General features: G+C 45.9%; 3 protein-coding genes across 6 annotated transcripts in view; 1 reads left to right on the forward strand and 2 right to left on the reverse strand.

Annotated features, from left to right (window-relative positions):
- Positions 1-8,245, reverse strand: part of LOC144133475 (nuclear pore complex protein Nup133-like) — a 50,116-nt gene extending 41,871 nt beyond the window's left edge. The window contains exons 1-5 of the mRNA XM_077666589.1: positions 8,003-8,245; positions 6,699-6,835; positions 5,398-5,504; positions 2,330-2,542; positions 1,637-1,708 (exon numbers count right to left, since the gene is read on the reverse strand). Coding sequence (XP_077522715.1) covers positions 1,637-1,708; positions 2,330-2,542; positions 5,398-5,504; positions 6,699-6,835; positions 8,003-8,124 — 651 coding nt within the window. The 5' untranslated portion in view covers positions 8,125-8,245. The remainder of the gene's footprint in view (positions 1-1,636; positions 1,709-2,329; positions 2,543-5,397; positions 5,505-6,698; positions 6,836-8,002) is intronic.
- Positions 8,246-8,268: 23 nt separating this feature from the next.
- LOC144133476 (protein ZNRD2-like) lies at positions 8,269-9,959 on the forward strand. The gene is made up of 4 exons (XM_077666590.1): positions 8,269-8,390; positions 8,475-8,757; positions 8,954-9,041; positions 9,393-9,959. Exons 2-4 carry the CDS (start codon positions 8,608-8,610, stop codon positions 9,902-9,904), a joined length of 750 nt encoding a protein of 249 aa, XP_077522716.1. The 5' UTR covers positions 8,269-8,390; positions 8,475-8,607; the 3' UTR covers positions 9,905-9,959.
- Positions 9,960-12,727: 2,768 nt separating this feature from the next.
- Positions 12,728-15,153, reverse strand: part of sm (heterogeneous nuclear ribonucleoprotein L) — a 131,261-nt gene continuing 128,835 nt past the window's right edge. For all 4 annotated transcript variants that reach the window (XM_077666594.1, XM_077666593.1, XM_077666592.1 and 1 more), the window contains one exon: positions 12,728-15,105. In XM_077666594.1, coding sequence (XP_077522720.1) covers positions 15,047-15,105 — 59 coding nt within the window. In that variant the 3' untranslated portion in view covers positions 12,728-15,046. The remainder of the gene's footprint in view (positions 15,106-15,153) is intronic.

The raw sequence follows: 15,153 nt of genomic DNA on the forward strand, positions 1-15,153 counted from the left end.
ACTCAATTATGAGGATGTGCAACAAGGCTGTGGCATTGACATTCACCTTAAAGGAGCATTACGCCAAATTTTTACTTAATAGTTTTCTTGTTTAAAACGCTGTGCTAGAAATTCGTGTGCGTGCGTGCGTGTGTGTGTGTGTGTGTGTGTGTGTGTGTGTGTGTGTGTGTGTGTGTGTGTGTGTGTGTGTGTGTGTGTGTGTGTGTGTGTGTATATGGACCATGCCATGGTATTCCCCTACAACTAATTAACTTATATTTGAATTTCTTCTCTCTTGCTATTTCGGCTTCTTTCATTAACTGAACGCTAGCTGGGACGCAAAATGTAACTTTAGATAACATCAGGCATGAAAAAAATGCAGTATAATCGCTGGAATGACAATGAATGAAAAAACAGAAAATATATTATAATTTTTTTTATGCCTTACATGAACTAAAGCAACAATCACTGTTCAGTTGATGAAATCGAAAGAGCATAAGAGAAAAAATTCAGTTACAAATTACTTAGCAGCTGTATGTGAATACTGCACAGTGATCCATGTATACTGATGTTTCTTGCATCATTACAGAGCAAAAAAAAACATGCATCATCTAAAATTACGTAGATGTCCGTACCCCTTGCGGTTTTTGAGCAAAAACCCAGTTTTTGGAAAAAATTCTTTTTGTACTAAATATAAATACACTTCAAACTATATATCTCTGCCAAATATTCATGCTCAAGACCATACCGAAGTACAAAAGAATTAATATATACGAAGACAGTGGCGTGACTGACAAAATAGGGCGCAAGCTTTGAAATGATATTCCACTTCACGTGACCGCAATTCCGATTGTTGCCATGCTGCCACCGTTTGAAAGCTCGTTTTTCACCTTTCATTTGACACCTCTCAAGATGACATCACATCAACACAGCAAAAGCTACAGGCATTTCCCCGTGACTCAATTTCCTGCGAGTCAATATGTGCATTCAGATTTCAAGCCTCTTTATCTCTGTTCGTAACTGTGCAAATACAGTCTCTGCCTTAAGAGCTTTTTCTTTGGTTTGATTGGGCAGTCAAAACGAGCTTGGTATCAATTTATTCAGGAAGAGCAGAGCTGTGCAGTGATGCTATTTTTGCTGGCTTTTACATCACGCATTAAATTTAATTAGCAACTTTCATCAATTACTAGCCAACCTGTTTTATATGTTCTATTCATAGATTTTCTTACCAATGTACTTTCACAGACGCAAATTCAAAAGCAGCATTAACAAAAAAAGTGAATCTTGGGTGACTCAGTTCTGTAAATATTTCAAATAATTTATGAACATTTTTTGGCAGATGGCTTGTAACCAAGAGCCCAATTAAAATAAGGACTCAACATAAAAAACTGTACTTATACAGTCATTTGAATAATAATCCTATCATGAATAAAAATTAAAAAAAAAATAGTTTCAAGACCACCTTCCCCCCTTAAGTATGATGAATGTGAAAAGGATGTTGCTTGTGCAGAACACAAAGGCAAGACGATAAAAAGTCCACAACGGGTGGGCAGAACTACCCTGGTAGAAAACACTTAGCTGCAGATGGTGTTAACACAAAGAAATCAAATTCTGATAACTCTGCCAGGTTCTTACAGCCCAGCTTTTGCCAACTTACTTGTCCTTCAATGGTGGACGGTGTAACCAGCATCAGGGAGCTTGTAGTGGTGGCCACAATGCAGCCAAGAGGCTGCAACAGCAGCAGAATTATAGTAATTACAAAATTACTAGTTTCCCAGGGATGCTACAACACCGAATTGAGCACTGTGGCCAACTGGTTATTCCCAAGAACATGCCAACATGGGTGCACACTCAGCCACAAACTGTTTCTAGAATAACAGGCAACAAACGAGCACCTATTTACGAGTCCTTTTCAACAGGCTTAAATCAGTACACTGGTGGAAACGGACAAATTCAAAAGGTTAAAAAAAGGAAACCACAAAAACTGCACTCAACGTCAGTTGTCCATCAAAGGCAATGCAATTTGTTAAGTTGACATCAGTGATGACCAGATCAAAAGCTAGAAGCAGTCACCAGATATTGTTGTGCAATTTCGATGATCGTCTTTCAGCAATGTGGATAGGTAGCTAGAAGTATTGCTGCCATGTTTATTATTGGCTCCAGACAACTGAAATTCAATTCAATTCAATTCACATATGTCTGGTGCAGATAAGTGTACAACAAAAACGCCTGTCTTTAAATACCATTTAGCAGCAGTATCACAACAATGTGGCATAACAAAAAATTTCAACGCTGCCTTTTCACTGCTTCATGCCACTGTGACTAATGAACACTTGTTAGACTCACTCACCTGTGTGTCGGTGAGGGAGCAGCACTCTTCTCCCTGGAGGTCGGCCAGAGCATCGGTGGAGGAACTCTCATGGGCAATGTTGGGCCAGTAGCGCAAAATGCCGGCTGGCGTCACAGCCAGTGCTGCAGGGGCGAGCTCATCCCCCCTCAGCAGCATACAGACCAGGTCAGCCCGGTGGGCCAAATCACTTGGTGGCAGTGTCAGCATGCGGCACTGTAAGGTTGCAACAAGAAAATGATGCAGCTAAAATTCCACATCAAATGTACCCAGGGCGACATTCAAGGTCATCGTTATCAGGTGGATTATGTACACTGCAGGAATTGTAATGCTCTCAATTATCCTTGTTCCACACAAGCAGCTGCTAACTCATATTCCTGCAAAATCGCTATTCATTTCCTTCCATCTGACTTTCCACTGCCAGCGGCTACGTCTTCCATTCCTTGGAGTACATCACCTTAATGAATCCATCTCTTTACAGTATTGCACATTAGGCCCCCACCCATTTCCTGCTCTTGATTTCTACTACAGTGCGATTAACTCGAGCCTGCTCTTGCATGCAAGATCAGTTCCATTAAATCGAAATTTGAATTTAAGGGCCAACTCTAAACCCAAGGTAGATTAAATAGGAATTTACTTCAAACCTTTCATGATGAAAAAGCTCAGCCTGAAAATGAAACAACAAATAGTGTTATCTGCATGTACCAGCCATACAAACCCGCTTTTTCATTGCTTGTTTCATTTGATTTAGCACTCGGGACACCCACGGTTTAAGTTCAGAGACCCAGCGGTCGAACATACGTGGGCTTAAAAGCTAAGCTGCAACTCGCCTGCAGTCAGGCCTTGATGAAGAAACCAAGTAGTTTCTGAAATGGCATGTTTCTTTATAAGAACTTGGTGTTCAATTGTACCATGAATTTGCAATCTTAACCAGACACCTCCGTTGAATGCCTTCTTTTGATCGTTTTGATTATATTTTTTTGTTAACAAGCCAGGAGATACTGCCAGTGGTTCTTGCCTTGGGAACTTTACCAGTACATTTCACTTTGCACAGAACATAATTGCATCTATTGACAAAAACTTCGAAACCAACATGTACAGCAAAGCCTAGTGGGCGCTGCATAGTTTCTATTCCAGCCATGGTCAGGTGCGGCTTCTGAACAAGCTCTGTCCAGCTGATGCCCATGGGTGCAGCAGCCAGCATACTCAAAGCATCCCAAAATCAGGCTGCATCTGTCAATGTGGGCCACACAACTTGAACAGAGAACTTTTGGTGCCTTTTGACTAAAGTTTTTTGTTCGGCCATAGCAATGCAGGTATCGAATAATTCAAAATAGAGAACAAACAGGCAAGCACTACCAGTCAAAAGGAAAAAAAAATGAAAATTGGTTTTGAGGAAAGGAAATGAGGGAGTAATACCTGCATTCCTATGGCCGAAAAGAAAAAAGATTTTTGCAAATTTTATTCACTGAAGGGCACATGTGCCCATCAGGACGTTTAAGCAGGCTAAATTTAACCAGTGTTGAGCAACAGAAGTGCAGGATGCAATTGTAACACATCAGCTTTTGCAACCGTTGCTACGAACGAACAATAGCAGTGTAGATAACTTTTTTTGCAATGGCTTCATGTCCAAGAGTGCGGATGTGCAGATGTGACCCAGAGACACATGACAAATGCTAATGTTTGTGCCGTATATTATTCTGCATTTTTTCTTGTGCTAGTAATGAATTTTGGAAGATGACCCAAAAAAACACACACTTTGTCAAACCCAATAAACGACCGGGTACATGATCGAGATGTTTGTAATAACTGCGTAGTCCCGAGCCACGCCGGTCATCGAGCTGGAAAAACATGCACACAATTCAGCAGGTTCCACATGGACCAAGCTGGGCCATGTGCACAGCATTTATTTCCACAGACCTCTGACACACCCGGGCGCTGCAGCGGCAAAGTAATCTTATCAGCCACCATATTGGCTCAGTAGTTATGGTGCTTGGCTGCTGAACCAAAAGACGTGGGTTCAGTCCTGGCCGTGGCGGTCGCATTTCAATCGAGGTGAAATGCTAGAGGCTCGTGTAATGTGCGATGTTAGCGCATGTTAAAGAACCCCAGGTAGTAAAAATTCTTGAGCCCTCGAGTATTGTGTCCTTCATAGCCTGAGCCACTTTAAGACATTAAACCCCATAAACCATACCAAACCAAACTAAAGTCATTTTATCACAATGTTCGCTTGCTCTGGAGGTTGGAAAGGCAGTGCCTGAGCTTGCAGACTGCTCAGTGCATGTGAATCTTTATGTGCAGCCTCCATGGCTATGTACCCTTCCCGGTTCCGAAGTTCAAATCTGTCGTTTCCAACAGCTGAGCTTGCATTGGCCCGTCGATGATGCCAATCACAATCTCGTCGAGCAGCATGCGCTTTCGAAATGTTAAGAGATTACAATCTTCGGCCAACTTCTTCATCAACAGAATGCAGTCACTTACAGCCTCCCTGTCTTTTCGGTGCCTCGAGAAAGACTTGAAACTCGCTACAACTTCAGACATGCGAGGAAGCAGTGTTTGACTGGTTCGGTAAAGACTTCACTCAGTCCTGTTCGGGCGAGCTTTGCTGGTGCTAGGAGGCTCCATAGCAGAGAATATGTCTTTTGATTGCGGCATGTCAAAAACACAGCTGTCTTCTTGTCACTTGGAATGTCGTTCGTGATAAGTACAGTTCGACTCACTCACAGTATTCTGCCCACTCCAATGTAGTTGGCCCGAATGTGTCTCGCCTCCCAACGGTAGGCATGCTGGCGTTCAATGCGAACTGCTGGCCCAGCTCGTCAGTCAAACTCACTGCCACCTGAGATTAATGTGTAGTCCCGGGCCATGCCGGCCGTTGGGCTGGAAAAACACGCACACAGTTCGGCAGGTTCATGCGGGCAGTATTAATTTTCACGAACCTATGGCACCCCCAGAAGCTGCAGTGGTAAAGTTATCTCATCACAATGTTCGCCGATTCAAACCTCCAAATCCTTCACATAAAACGGTTCCCTACTGGTAGTTGTATATAGCACGTGATGCGGGACACTTACGTTTCTGCTACGTGATCCCTGCTTGTACTGCCAGACAAAGAGCTTTCGGCCGCAAACCAGCCATGCCCATCCACAGCTCGAAATGCGTGCGCTGATATCTGTGCCAGCTGCAAAGTAAGAGGTGGCACTAGGTACAGTTGCGAGTAAAGAAGATTAGCACACATGACAGAACACCGGAGCGCCGGAATGACAACTCGTGGCGCTGCGAGTGACGAAGAGGCTGATAACGAGTGTCGGGCCATTCCCATTCTACAGTATTAGGGGGGTTCAGCGGACAGTCACGGCCCGGCAAAATTTATTTTTCTGTCTCCCCCTCTCTCTTTTCTTTTAGCGCAGCCTTGCTCCCGCAGGCAACTGGTGAAGAATAGGATAGTTTTTTTTTGCTTGTTTGGCAGTTATTTTTGCAAGCAGCCTCAGCCGCGCTGCGCTTGTTAACTGCTTGAACAGCTCTGCATCCAGGAGCTGCCATGGCCTCTCAAGGGAGCAGATTTGAATATAATTGAAAATATATGGGAGTTAATGAAAAAGCGACTAGCTTAAAAGGCAGCTGCACGAGTCATCGCCAGATATCCTTTGGGGACGGTTCAAGAGGAATGGAGCAGGCTCCAGGCTCTTCCTGACCTTGCAAGCAGCCTGTTTGACTCCTTCCCCGAGCACCTTCAAATCGTTGTGAGGGTCGGTGGGGCCTATGTACGCCATTAGTGCAACGACGTGTTTGCTCTCTCATCACGACAGCGAGCTGGCTATCCTCCTTACTTCTTTTCCTGAATTGATGGGATAGTGCTCCTGTTAATATTGTTACTACAGTTTCCCAACAAAGGGACTTGTATGAATTAGCTGCATCGGGAAAATAAACTCTATCTGTTTGTCATGCTTGTGTAACACTGGCTAAAAGCAGCGCTATCATCTATTGTTCCCATGAGTTCCTTTTGACAAACCATCACGGACATAAAAAACAGTAATAAAAAAGAAGCCATCTTTGCTCATGATAACCAAGCCAAAATGAATGCTGCATGCACAGTCACGCACAGTTGGCACTTCGACGCTCGGGCGATGGCACGCTTGATGAAGCTTACTTCCTTTCGTCCCCCCTATGATGCAAATATGGAAACGGCCCCATAGGCAGGTCTGCAAACCGCAGTGCCACGTGGTGGGATATACAAATCCTGATCGCCAGTGATTGGTGCTAATATTTTTTACTCGCGACTATACGAGAAGAGTAGGTCACGAAGAATGCAAGTAAGGCTTTGCCACAAATGAAGCGTGGAACTGAAATGTACAGAAGCTATAAATGTTCTTACGTTCCGCTTCAACAAGAGCTTCGCTGACGAGTACCGGGAGCACGGTTCCGAAGAGCTCGACAACATGGTCCGCAGTCTCTTCAAGAACTTGAGACTGGTGCAAGGAGCTGTCTTGAAACTGACCCATGGACAGCATGCTTTAATGAAGAGGAACGAAACGCAAGTAATGGCAATGTAAATCACCCGTTCCTTTTTTTATGCTTCGGGGGGCAAAGGTTTAAAGGAAGGCTGTGGCTACAGTTCCATCCAGACGAAACAACAACTGCTGCTGGAGTTCCGTTAAAGCCATGGTCCATGCATCAGAAAAATCACTCTGTTACGTCCACGCAGAACTGTGACTGTCTTTAAATTCCCTGATAACAACCAAAGATGAAAAGATGAAACCACTCAGCAGTAAATATTTTCATGTTTTACGATGCTATGATGCTAAGGTGCCCGCCCACAATTGTTTCCGGAACACAGAAATTGCAAAAACAGCTTAACTGCTTGTCAGTTTGAGCATGCAGCGACAAACTGAAGGATGTGGCTTGCACTGCCATGAACGACCTGGATTTTTGGACTACCGAAAACATTTGCGGGCTCCTGTGCGTCTGGACGGACCTTTAAAACCATAAATATTATTCCGTCCGGGTGTCTGGGCGGAACATAGAGATTTGAGTAGAAAGAACAGCAACTACCACTTGAATTCTGTGACAGCGAACCTAACTGATTTAGCTGCAAAGGGTATTTCAGCGACCATCATCGCACACCGCGTCTCCAGCGCTGGCGAGCGCGAGCTTCGAACGCTTAGCTCTGGCGAGCGCGAGCATCTGCTAATCATGTTGTTGTTGCCCGAAAAGACGATGGCACATATCCACGTTGGGGGATTGCTCATGAACTGGATCGAGCCATTTAGCGACTTCTGTTTTTAACATGATTCTTTTATGTTACTCGAACGAAACGCTTTTATCGAGCCCTCGAGGACAAGCTGTGAGCTCTCTAGCGTTCGGTGCTCGCGCTCGCCAGCGCGGGAGACGCAGTGCCGCGATGACTAAACCCTTTAAGAAGGATGGCAGTTATGTACTGGTGCTAGTCTGATCAAAACCTGATATGACATATCACACCACGCCACAGTGTTGAAGAAGGCTTCTAGGCCACAGTTGGTACAAAAAGGAAGGAGGGGTATGATATGGACAGAAGTGCGACGCCAGTAAATGCTGCGTTTGGACGGAACTCTAGCAGCAGACGCATCATCTATTCTAGATAGAACGCTAGACACTTCGTTAAAGGAACACATTAGCAACGAAAACAGCAAACATCATTACCCAGGCGTGCATGGCGACCGGCCGTACGACAGCGGCGTCCCACTGCGCCGACTTCTCGACTGCGAGTGAGGTGTTGTGAGAAAAGAGCCTCCAACGGATCCCGCGCGGCGCGGAGTGAACATGGCTCCAAGTAACGGGCTAAACAGTTGACGGACAGAATACAGCGTCTTGCGACGCTCGCACGATCAACAAGCAGCGTCCGAACGGGCGCCGGCAGCGTGCAAAACTTATATCGACGGGCGACGTGAAATTTATTTATGTTGGATTGGATTGAATTGGATCTGTGTGGCTTTCGGATTGAATGTTTACAGCGATTCGTCCTCCGCGATACAGAGGACCGGAGCATCATGTGTGTTCATGCCGTGGGCGCTGTGGGTGAAGTGGTCTGGTAAGCGCTCGTAAAATCGTGCAATCTGCTCTTTTGCGCTCATGACACCAAGGCAAATACTTCATTGTTCCTTTTTCTATGCAGTACTTCCGCACTGAGAGCTCGATACGGGCCTCAATAACACGAGTAGGCGAGCAGCAGCGCCGTGCGGAAGAGGACGAAGAACAGCAGGCTGAGCGTCTTGAAGTGAAGTTCGCACCGAGCCCGTGCCCTGAATATGGAGGACTACGACTGGAAGCCGCCGACTGAAGCAGAGCTGAAGGTCCTGGAGGCAAGGCGGGAGCGCATGGACAAGATCAGTGGGATTATGGGCGGCTACCTCCTGAAGGGCTACAAGATGCTCAGCGACGTTTGCGACGTCTGCAGCGTGAGCAGCTCTTTAACCCGCGGCTATTGTTATTTTCGGCAGTTGTGCGGTTTCTGCTGCTTTATTTCCTGCGTTGAGTAAGCTGTTAATTATCCCTTTTAAATCGTGAGCGCGTTTGCAGGAGCCTTGTGTTTCGGCTTTTACAGTCTCTCTCCTATCTCTGAATGGCTAATCGTCGCCCTCTCTCTTACCCTAGACTATACTTCTTGAGGACCGTCAGCGCAAGACTTATTGCATTGCCTGTTCCGAGGTGGACACCATGGAAAACGTCAAGGACAACCCAGGTGCGTTTCAAGCTTACATTTGTAGAATGACAGATAGTGAAGCCGAGCACTCTAGAAAGAAAGGGGGTAGGGGGTAAACGCAGTGTTCCGTGCATTGGCATAGTGTGTGAGCACTGCATCTTTGTACATACAGCATATGTTTAAATTCCCTTTTTTCTTACGCTCTAAATTGGGTTCATGCAAATTATGTATGTCTTAAGTTAGGTACCGAGATGCTTCCAGGCCAAAACTGCTATTTCGAAAGGTTGCCACGTAAAGCCGAAGGTTGAGAGGGTGAAATAGCACATTCAGGCATTCATGGCATCCTGTCAGTCTAGTGATTTAATGCATTACTCTTTTGCTGTGCCGCAGTACTGTCAGAAGCTGCAGCCCAGCGCCTTGTTCAGGAATGCCAGGCCAGCTCAGAAATGACTGCGCAGTCTCACAGCACCCTCTCATCCGAAGAAACTCACCACAGTGCACCACATGCACCGCCTCTGGTCCCCCGCCGAGCCACGACAGTCATCTCAAGCAATGCTGCAGCACCTGCCTCACCGAACACCACTGCAAGCATGACAACAGCGTGCATGCTAGCTTCGCAGGGCCCGGGGCCGTTCCGAAGCCAGCAGCAGATAGTGGGGAATGGGTCGACACCCCCTGCAGACCCTGCGCAGCGAGACCAGGATGTTGTGGCCGCAATGCAGGCCATCCAGGGCAAAATGGTCTGGGCCACGCAGGAACTGAAAATGTGCTCCAGCGTAGAGCTCTCCATTCAGATGTGCAGCCTCATCAAGACTTGCGCAGAGGCCATCACGGCCCTGAATGACTTGAGAGCCACTGAAGCAGAGCCTGTGTGTGCTGGCAGGCAAGTCAAGTGCGAGTGAACAGTGTGTGAACCCAAGCTTGTTTAAAATAAATGTAAATTTTTTTGCCCTCTGACCAACTGTGGAGAAAGGGCCAAGTAAAGGACGCTTGCAATTGGAGGCTATCTGGTAACATATTTCATGTGTTTTGATACTAATGCAGTTCTTTGCGCAGCAGAGGTACGGTGGCCCTCCAGCTCACATCAGCACTGCTAAGCTTTAGGCCTTGTCAATGTATTTAATGAACTATTAGGCCAGTTGTCTAAATAATAGAGGACAAGTTCAGAATAAGCAAGCTGGCTGTTCCTGGGATTTCTAAGTTCATAGTTTACAAAAAATTCTGCAATTCTTTTTCAGGCGTGGTTTAAAAAGCGAGATTTAAAACCATGCCTAGCACGTAACGTGTAAAAGTAAAATTGAAGTGCTGTTTCCAGCTAAATGCTAGCCAAGCCAAATGCGGAGTTATTTCTCAGCATTCCTACGGGAGCCAACCATCTTGTTTATAAACTGCAATGACAAGGATAGCCACAGGTGGCACAACAGTTTGCTAACCTCCGAATATGGCTGCAAGTTTGCATCCCCTTGCAGTCTTGAAACTTGTCAGTACCATGGTGTGTCCCACGCATTTGGCAGTGATTTGGTGTACGTCATAATAAACTACAGAACATTACATATTACAACTACCATTTACAAATTAATTTTTGAAGATAAACTTTAAACCCGCCGCGGTGGCTCAGTGGTTAGGGCGCTCGACTACTGATCCGTAGTTCCTGGGTTCGAACCCAACCGCGGAAGCTGCGTTTTTATGGAGGAAAAACGCTAAGGCGCCCGTGTGCTGTGCGATGTCAGTGCACGCTAAAAATCACCAGGCGGTCGAAATTATTCCGGAGCCCTCCACTACCGCACCTCTTCCTTTCTTCTTTCACTCCCTCCTTTATCCCTTCCCTTACGGCGGGCGCGGTTGGGTTTCAGGTGTCCAATGATATATGAGACAGATACTGCCCATTTCCTTTCCCCAAAAACCAATTATTATAAATTTTAAGACACACACAGGAAGGTAAAAATTTTGCCTTTGAACCCAGGAACCCAGAAGGATTTGTGGGTACTTGGGATTCCAGAAGACCAGTAGTGCCACATGAGAACACTGTTTCACTCATTTCATTAAACTTTGCCTGCTACCATGCACTCCTGCAGAGGGATCATGGTGTAGGGGCAAGCACAGTCAGTACAAGAGACTTGTAGTTAAACATCTGGGAAGTTCAGTTGCAGCGATGGCATAGTGGTCTATTGCAGTGCCCCAATGAAGCTGATCTCATCACGCCGCCATAGGTTCGAATACTGCCCGCAGCCATAGTTATTATTCATTTATTAAATCAGCCAACCTGACACTAATGCTCCTGCTACACTAGCCCCTTCTGGTAGCAATGTTGATACTGGTGGGGATGCATTAGCAAATTTGGTGGTGGGCTGCAACTCCTGCTGGGAGGTTGCACTACCCTTATTGACGCCATCAGTCTAGACTACGTAATCAAAGTATTTCCCAACATCCGGTGGGTTTTGGCGTGTCAACTCTTGCTATTGCATTTAAACTAGTGCAACTTTTTGTACTGGCTATGCCTGCATCCAAACAGACAGCAAGAACGAAGGAGACTGGACATGTCACTCTGCACCAACAGTCTGGCAAAACCACATATGTACCAGTGGGGTGATGCACGGCTGGCATGCCTATTTGTGCAGATTCCATCTGCGCCCTAATAGTTCACTGCCAACGAAAATTATTAGAGCATTCAATAACCGAATGCCCGACTACCTTGTCTGATTTGCAGTGCGAAGGCTCTTTTATACTGCTTCATGTTTTCGTCAAAACCCTCACTGATACTTCGAGGGATGCAAGTGACACGGTGAAACATACTTTTTTGGGCACACAAATGTGTGCCATGTGTGAAATGGAGTCTGACCTCTGTAAAATGCACATGGATATTACGAATTATTGGCTATATTGAACTCTTCGTGAATATTTTTAACAAATGCATGCCATTTCTGATTTATACACCAAACGTGGTTGGCCAAGAAATGAATAATATCCTGAACTCCCCGCCGCCAAGCGGTAGTGCCCACTTGGATGGCACGCTTCGTCGCTGTACACAAGTGACTGACGTTTGCATCAGTGTTCGCATTTTTATCTCGCATTTGCCAATAGTGCCAGGGAAGATAGAAGCGCATGGACGACTTGGTAGTCCGGCGGTCAGCACGTGTTCATGCCTCGCACACCTGTCAATGGCGCCCTGGAACCAACGGCGCGAGTGGTTGTAGCCTTGCAGCAACCATACTGAGCACGTGTTGGCCATCACAGAGGTGGTATAAATGGCGGTAGCTTTCACTCCTACATACCATTTTCCACGAGGCACCGATGTAATATGATGAAGCCACTCTAGCAGATGCTTGACTCGCTGCGCATCATGCAGGGGAGCCAGCCTAACTGGCCCTTGGTTTTTTTGCAGACATCTCTACAACTTTGGAAAAAGTCTCCCTGTATCTACAGTAAGGGTAGTCTTAGTTGCCATCCCTTCACAAACTAAATTGCACTGCTCTTGCGTGCATTTTTGATGAAATTTTATCATTACTAAGTTTGGCTATATCAAACAATTTTACTATTTTTTACTTCACTATAACGAAGTATGGCTATACAGGTATTATCATAGCCTGAACCGGCTATGATACCTTATATTTTGATGAGAGAAAAAAAAAGAAAGGGAAACATCGAGTGACCCTTCACAAACTATGTTGATATTTGTGTTATGTGCCATGTACTTGAGCCCAAATGAATACTTGGAAGTGTGGGGATGAGGGGTGGTCTGTAATCGTCACATTTCCTTTTTATTTGGTAGAGACCATCAGATACATTTAGCATAGTTACACATAGGCACGTACACAATTGAACAAAAAGCGAGAGAGGAAAACCTTGTTCTTTGATGAGAGAAAAAAAGGAAACAAAATCGAGCGACCCTTCACAAAGAAAAAAACTGCATTTTCTTACTTTGAACGAGAAAAGGCCACTTATGTAACATCAAGAAACAAATGATGCACACATGCATACACACACATACATGCACACGCAACAGCTACAAAGAAAAATGAAGGAAGGAGGAAAAATAATGATTCAATGCTTCGAAGTACACGCACTCGTCGACAAATGAAAGGAGTGTGCAACAAGGAGTGACACACAATTATCCCTCTTTGGAAGCCACGGGACGCGCACAAGATAAAACGTGGAAAGGGTGGGGGGGGGGGGGGGGGGGGGGACAGAGTGGTGCAATTCTCTTTGAGACACGAATGCCACGATTGACGAGGACAACACAGTGGGAGGAAGTGGACGCCAGCAGAGTCGGAAACGAAAAGGTCTGCGGATGACTAATGCGACACAATGTTTAAAAACTACGCACTCATGTTATATCCGGCCGCCTCTGATCAACTCAAACTCTTTTTCTCTACAATAGAAAGCACCCCCTCGGTTACCCGATGGCACAACCGACAACACAGGGGACTACAACTAAACGAGAAAGAAAGCAGCTTGCAAACCCAATCGCACGTTAAAAACTCAATGGCAAGCAAGCCTGCAGTTTGGTTGTACTCTTTGATTGGCGACCTCGAAATGGAACGTTTAGAAGTGGTGTGCTGCTGGCTTTTCTCCTGCTTTGCTTGAGCGATTTTGAGGAGGAGGAGGAGGGGAGGTGCTGCAGTGCCCCCCGTGTTAACTACCCTAAAACAACAATGATGCTATTCCTCTCGGCACTCCACCCACACGCCTGGGAAAACAGCACGCCAAATACCAATCCACACGCACTTCGCCCTGGCTGTACTACTGCAATCTGCCCTTTCCCTCCCCCCAGTTTCGCCCTCTCCTGTGGCTGGAATGGGATACTGGCAGAGCCAGCCCATACCCAAACATTAGGGGAGGGGATTGCAGCCAAACCAAGAAACTGTCAAAAAAGTTGGGGCCAAATGAAGTGAACCGTTGCATCCAGCCTATCAAATTTGAGCAAGATGACCAATCGGCAGCTTGTTTTTGTTATCAGAAGATTTTTGCAGTATCTGCATGAAAACCCAGTAGGTACTTTCTCCTCTCCCCCCTGCAACAGCAGCAACAACCGTAAAAAGTGCAGCAAGAAAAGGAACAGGAGACAGGTACAAAACAGTGAAAAACACCACTCTTCTCTACCCGTGAACACTGCTTGCCCAGACATGATTCGTTAACAGGCTGCCGTGGCCAGATGTGCGCAGAGTCCTACTTGAACACTCTGTACAACCAGATATACAAACAAGGTAGGTCTGTGTGTGTCTTGCCCTCTTTGCCTAAGACTCGGTTTGCAGAGTTCCCAAACAGTTTGCGAGCTTCCTACGAAACTGCTACCATGCCGAAGGAGACAAGCAAATCATGAAATGCTCTGTATTTTTGGTTTAGCACAATTTTCAGCCTGCTTTACAACACAGGACCCTTTCTCTGAATGATGTCCACATTTTCAGAGCACAATGCCTCTGCAGAACAAGCCGCAAGGTTACTGATCTCTTGAAAGGGGGCAGGGAATGTAATGAGTTGGGAAGAACAACAATAAAAACCGAGCCACGATTGTGCCATTCAGTGCCAATCATTCCTGACCCAGCAAGATTGTTGCCTGCGAGAGATTATTTTTCAGTCTGACGATGCAGCTGCGCAACGATTTCAACAGCATTTAAAAAAACTCGCCGCAAAGCCTGTTGGGGAGCCTCCTACAAAACCAGAGTGCAGTTTTTGCGTCTACAAGTGAGTGAGTCGATTTTGCCATCAGTTTGCATTCACTGTTTTTGCTTCTTTATACACTGGTGAAAGAATGAAGTGTTGTAGTGCATGTCGTAGTTAAGTCGTGTCCCTCTGTCTTTATTTCTGTTGCTGTTGGTGGTGGTGGAGACGTTTCTCTTCTTACGTGTGTCGTGTTTTTCTTCCTGTTTCTCTGCCTCGGGTTTTCGTCTCTCTTGTTCAAGGTGTTTTCTGCTGCCCTTCCCCCCCAATGTTGTCTCTCGTGTTTGAAGAAGAAGAAGCAATTGTGACGATGTTGAAACCCCCCGTGGCTGCTCAGGTGCAGCAAGGGGAGAGCTTCACAGCTGCAGTCGCCTCGGCCACCTGGCTCAGTACCTCGGCCCAGACGACGAGAAACACAGCTTGAGAATGTAAGGAAACTTGCCGTCTGCAAAGTAATAAAAGTAAAAAAGCGGCCACACTTCAATCCCCGGCC

This window comes from Amblyomma americanum, chromosome 5 (assembly GCF_052857255.1).
Source record: "Amblyomma americanum isolate KBUSLIRL-KWMA chromosome 5, ASM5285725v1, whole genome shotgun sequence".
NCBI classification, from domain to species: Eukaryota; Metazoa; Arthropoda; class Arachnida; order Ixodida; family Ixodidae; genus Amblyomma; species Amblyomma americanum.

Coding starts and splice junctions, on each gene's coding strand:
- LOC144133476 (XM_077666590.1), top strand. CDS start 8,608: ATGGAGGACTACGACTGGAAGCCGCCGACTGAAGCAGAGCTGAAGGTC. Junction 8,758..8,953: donor ACGTTTGCGACGTCTGCAGC/GTGAGCAGCTCT, acceptor CTCTTACCCTAG/ACTATACTTCTTGAGGACCG. Junction 9,042..9,392: donor AAACGTCAAGGACAACCCAG/GTGCGTTTCAAG, acceptor GCTGTGCCGCAG/TACTGTCAGAAGCTGCAGCC.